Below are 5,636 nucleotides of genomic sequence, written 5' to 3' on the forward strand. Positions count from 1 at the left end.
AATTCTAGTTGTAAAATATGATTAGGGAGGATAAATTTGCCTACTTCTGAGAATAACTTTAATATTTGAACAAAGTTCAAACACAAGAAAAATTTATTCATGTAATACTGTGGTGTTTGGGGGAAATTTTGTGTCACTTGCATGTAAACATCTAAATATGGAGAAAAGAAACATTAAAGAAATTGCCACGGAGAACCAGGGATAAAATCTGGAATGCAGTGTGCTCAATGAGCTATAAGTTATATGGTTCTTTGAAACCCAGAAAGAAGATAACTCCCTTCAGAGCCACATCTCTATCTCTAGGAGCAGATGTAATGCTCTTATGAAATGCTCTTCTATGAAAGAGAAGAATTGTAGATTAGAGTGTGAGAGCTTTAAGTTCAGCAAAACTTGGATTTGTAATGTGTAATGTAATGTGTTGTTGTTCATTAAATACTACACTTTTTACAAAAAAAAAAACTATGTAAATAGACAAACAAAATTTCAGTATAATTGAAATTGATGCTATCTGCCCTCCAAAAACACAAGGAAATAAACCATTTCAGGGACTGGTAAGAAAAAAATTTGGAAGTCACCCTTTTCATCTAAATAATGATAGGTTTCTTGTAGCATTTATCAGATCCTGTCACTATTCCAAGAAAATTCACTAGGAATAATACAACCTAATTCTGTTCTTTATACCTGCATGGGATATAATATTATCTGCAGAGATGAGCAGAAATGCAACTACATCGGCCTCAGGGACCAGAAGTAACGAGATGATGTAGTATTTCACTGTTTCATTTTAAGTATCATCACTGGGACAACCTATGGTTTCTTTTCAGATGACCATATGCTCACAGCCTGAACTAAAATGACAGAAACAATGAGCAATGTCACAGAATTCATCCTCCTGGGCTTGACTCAAGACCCAGATATGCAGAAACTCTTATTTATTGTGTGCTTAATAGTCTATTTGCTCACACTGGCAGGTAACATGCTCATCTCAGTCACCATCTTCATCAGCCCAGCCCTTGCTACTCCCATGTACTTTTTTCTGTCCTACTTGTCCATCATAGATGGTTTCTACTCTTCTTCCATAGCACCCAAAATGATCTATGACTTGATCTCTGAGAAGAGCAGCATATCCTTCAATGGCTGCATGACTCAGCTATTTGCTGAGCACTTTTTTGCTGCTGATGAAATCATCTTGCTGATTGCTATGGCCTATGATCGCTACATAGCCATCTGCAAGCCTTTGCACTACATGACCATCATGAGAAGATCTGTGTGTGTTTCCTTGGTGGTAACAGCTGGAAGTGTGGGATTTGTTCATGGAATGATACAGACTACATTTATAGCCCAGTTGCCCTTCTGTGGCCCCAATACCATGAATCACTTTATATGTGATTTAATACCACTCCTGGAGTTGGTCTGCGCTGACACTCATACTCTGGGACCACTAATTGCTATGAACAGTGGGTCAATGTGTTTACTTAGTTTCTGTATGCTGATTGCTTCCTATATGGTCATCCTTCACTCCTTGAGGAAACACAGTTCAGAAGGACGTCGAAAAGCCCTGTCTACCTGTATCTCTCATGTCTCTGTTGTTGTCTTATTCTTTGTACCTTGCTCATACTTGTATGTAAGACCAATGACTTCCTTCCCCATTGACAAAATTGTGAGTGTGTTTTACACCCTGGTGACACCTCTGTTGAACCCTTTAATCTATACCTTCAGAAATGAGGAGGTCAAGAAGGTTCTTAAGAAACTCTTGGGTCAAATAAGGTCAAACAAAGATTAAAGAAGTCCAGTTATTTTCTATATTTAGATAGTAATATCTAGTGATACTCCATATGGATTTCTTTTCCCTAAATGATTTAAATTGATAATGTCTATTATACTGTGCATCAGAATTAACACATGGATGACTTTTGTAGTAATGCAATAGATACAATATAATAACACATGTAGAAAATGTGTATGAACACATCAGAATGATAAGAATTTCTGTGACATTAAAAAATTATCATTTCTTTGTTCCAATTTTGCATAGTATCTAAAATAAATTATTAGGAACTATTGTCACCCTAGCCTGCTTAGAATGTATTTCTGTGTTGGAATTTGTTATCCCAGCTCAAAATCTTCCTCTTCTTTCTCACCCTTTCTAGCTTGTAGTGACCTTTACTCTGTTCTAACTTCAATGAGGTCAAACAAATGGCAACAAATGCTGAGGAGGAACCAGGGAAAGGGGAACCCTTATTCACCTTGGTGGAAGGGTAAACTAGTACAGCCACTGTGGAAAACAGGGTTTTTTCAAAAAAACTAAAAATAGAACAATGTCCCTGCTGTAACACTCCTAGGCATTTCCTCGGAGGACTCTAACCTGCAACAGAGATATCTGTACATTTGTGTTAGTTGCTGCTCTATTCACATTAGGTAAAACAAGATTAACCAAGGTGCCTTGTGAATGGATGATGAAAATGTGCAATATACATAATGGATTTTTATTCCACATTAAAGAAAAATGAAGATAAACAATTTTCATATAAATAATTGATTCTAAAAAATAATATATGGAATGAGATAACCCAGATCCATACGGACAAATACTGTATATTCTCTTTCACATGTGGATCCTAGCTTGAATGTTTACATTTCTATATTTAAGTTAAAGTCCCTATAGATAGATCCCTGAAAGCAAGAAAAGAAATTAAGAAGGTGTGAAAAGGGAAGGGATTTGGAGAGGAGGAAAAGTGAAATACACATGATGTGAAAGTAGATGTATAGATACTAGAGACTGAAATGTTTAAATGGGGCAGGGATGGAGGAAAGTGAGAGTGACAGGGAGGGACAAGCAGAAACTAAGGATGTATGAAAAACCCTGTGGAAACCTGTGACTTTATAAACTAATGAAAGGGTACCATAGCCTAACCTGAGTCAAAGTCACTATCAGTTGATTTTTTTTGCTGCTTAATTTTATTTGTATTTTTGCTTGTTTTTAATTACTTATTTTATTTTTGAGATTATAATACAATTATATCATTGTTCCCTCCCTTTTCTCCCTTCAAACCCTCTTGTATAACCCTGTTTGCTTTCTTTTAAATTCCTGATCTCTTTTTTGTTAAGAATTACTGTTACATACATTATGTATATACATATGTATATCCCTAAATACATAAATACAAACTGCTCAGTCTATATAATGAAGAATTCACAGAAAGACTGTAAGAGCCAAAGTATCAGGGACTTTGCTCTGAGATTGTTTCTCCTAGTAAAGTCCAAAGCTATACCCAGGAAATCTCACGGACATGATTGCCTCAATGTGAGCTGAACAAGGATAACAGCAATAGACATGGTAGTGTGGACAAGGGAAAGGCCCAGAGAACTCAAACCTACACAAAGAACAACAGGCAATGAAGGAATGCTGAAAGCAGGAGAAACAGTCTTCTCCAGGAAGGAAGGAGCACATCAATTGATTATCCAAGACCAAGTGGTCAGTGCTGGAAACATACATACAAGTAACATAATTTTTAAAAGAGTTTAACAAGTAGATAATGCTGCTCTCAGAAGCCATAGTTTACCAAACAAAAAAAAATCCCAGCATGCCCATCAGCCTAGGGGAAATCAAATACTATTGTTCTGTTAAAGGAATAAAGTGATAAAATGACTCCCAATGCCATTCTGCTATACCCATAGACCTGTGCCTCACTCATTCACCATAAGAGAAGCTTCCTCCTGCAATAGATGGGAACTAACACAGAGGCCCACAACAGGACAATGTACAGAGAATGAGAGACCTTGGAACACCCAGTCCTAAATGCAATGTCTTCATCAGACTTATTCCTTCAGGATTCAGTGATCTGTGTGAAGGAGGAGAGAGAAAGATTATAAGAGCCAGATGGCATGGAGGACTCCAAGGAAACAGTGTCTTCCCGACACAACAAGACTGGTGCATATATGAACTCACAGAGACTGTGGCAGCACATAGAGCATTGCACAGGTTCAAGCCAGACAGGGTCCCTGGCTGAGAAGAGGGAGTGGACATGAGCTTCCAACCCTAACCAAGAAGCTATCTCCAACTGACATCAGCTTGCAAAGGAAAAATTAGTTCTGTCCAAAGAAGTCTCACCGGGTACATTAACCACACTGCAGGTTAGGGCCTATGCCCAACAGTGGATGACAAACACAAAATGAACTCCCTAGTATTTTTACAGACTTTATGCCTAATCTTCCTTTATTTGGGTTTTTTTTCTGTCTTACTAAAGTTGCTTTTATATTATGGTTTCCAATTTTGGCTTTTTTAACAGGTTTTGTTTTGTGGTGTGTGTGTGTGTGTGTGTGTGTGTGTGTGTGTGTGTGTGTGTGTATGTGTGTGTGTGTGTGGTGTCCATATGTGTAAGTGTGTTTTATGTTTTTCATTTGCTCTGTTTTTTTTTTTATTCTGGTTTGTTTGGTGGTTGTTTGTTTGCTCGTTGGGTTTATAAAGAAAGAAGGGTATGGAGTTTGGGGAGGAGGTTCTGGGATGACCAGGGAGAGGGGAAACTGTGATCAGAATATATTGTTTAAAATTTTATTTTCAAAATTAATTCCAGTAATGTGCAGGATGTTTGAGCTGTTGTTGAGGGACCTTTGTAGCCTCCCGAAACAAAACAAATTACTGACGCCACTTTTGGTGGCCAAACACAACTAATTGCAAGAACCTTTTGCTGAATTTAAAAGGTTGCAAGAAAAAAACCACATGATCATCTTATTAGATGCTGAAAAGGCCTTTGACGAAATACAACACCCCTTCATAATAAAAGTCTTGGAGAGATCAGGAATACAGGGAACATACCTAAACATAATAAAGGCAATTTACAGCAAGCCAACAGCCAACATCAAAGTAAATGGAGAGAAACTCAAAGCATTTCCACTAAAATCAGGAACAAGACAAGGCTGTCCTCTCTCCCTATATTTATTCAATATAGTACTTGAAGTTCTAGCCAGGGCAATAAGACAACATAAGGAAACCAAGGTGATACAAATTGGAAAGGAAGACGTCAAGTTTTCACTAATTGCTGATGACATGATAGTATACACAAGTGACCCCAAAAATTCGACCAAGGAACTCATACAGCTTATAAACACCTTCAGCAATGTAGCAGGATACAAGATTAACTCAAAAAAAAATCAGTAGCCCTCCTATATACAAATGACAAACGGACTGAGAAAGAAATCAGAGATACATCGCCCTTTTCAATATCCACAAATGATATAAAATACCTTTGGGTAACTTTAACTAAATAAGCAAAGGACCTGTATGACAACAAATTTAAGTCCCTGAAGAAAGAAATTGAAGAAGATGTCAGAAAATGGAAAGATCTCCCATGCTCATGAATAGGCAGGATTAACATAGTAAAAATGACAATCTTACCAAAAGCAATCTACAAATTCAATGCAATCCCCATCAAAATCCCAACACAATTCTTCACAGACCTGGAAAGAACAATACTCAACTTCATATGGAAAAAACAAAAAAAAATAGCATAACCAAAAGAATCCTGTACAATAAAACAACCTCTGGAGGCATCATGATCCCTGACTTCAAGCTCTACTATAGAGCTACAGTAATAAAAACAGCTTGGTATTGGCACAAAAACTGACATGTGGACCAA

The 5,636-nt window shown here is 37.2% G+C and overlaps 1 protein-coding gene across 1 annotated transcript; it reads left to right on the forward strand.

The window, feature by feature from the left end:
- The first annotated feature begins 853 nt into the window (after positions 1 to 853).
- Positions 854 to 1,856, forward strand: LOC131908363 (olfactory receptor 4C45-like). Its single transcript, XM_059259417.1, has one exon. It carries the CDS (start codon positions 854 to 856, stop codon positions 1,781 to 1,783), a length of 930 nt encoding a protein of 309 aa, XP_059115400.1. The 3' UTR covers positions 1,784 to 1,856.
- Positions 1,857 to 5,636: the final 3,780 nt, after the last annotated feature.

Source organism: Peromyscus eremicus, chromosome 4, assembly GCF_949786415.1.
Source record: "Peromyscus eremicus chromosome 4, PerEre_H2_v1, whole genome shotgun sequence".
Classification (NCBI taxonomy): Eukaryota; Metazoa; Chordata; class Mammalia; order Rodentia; family Cricetidae; genus Peromyscus; species Peromyscus eremicus.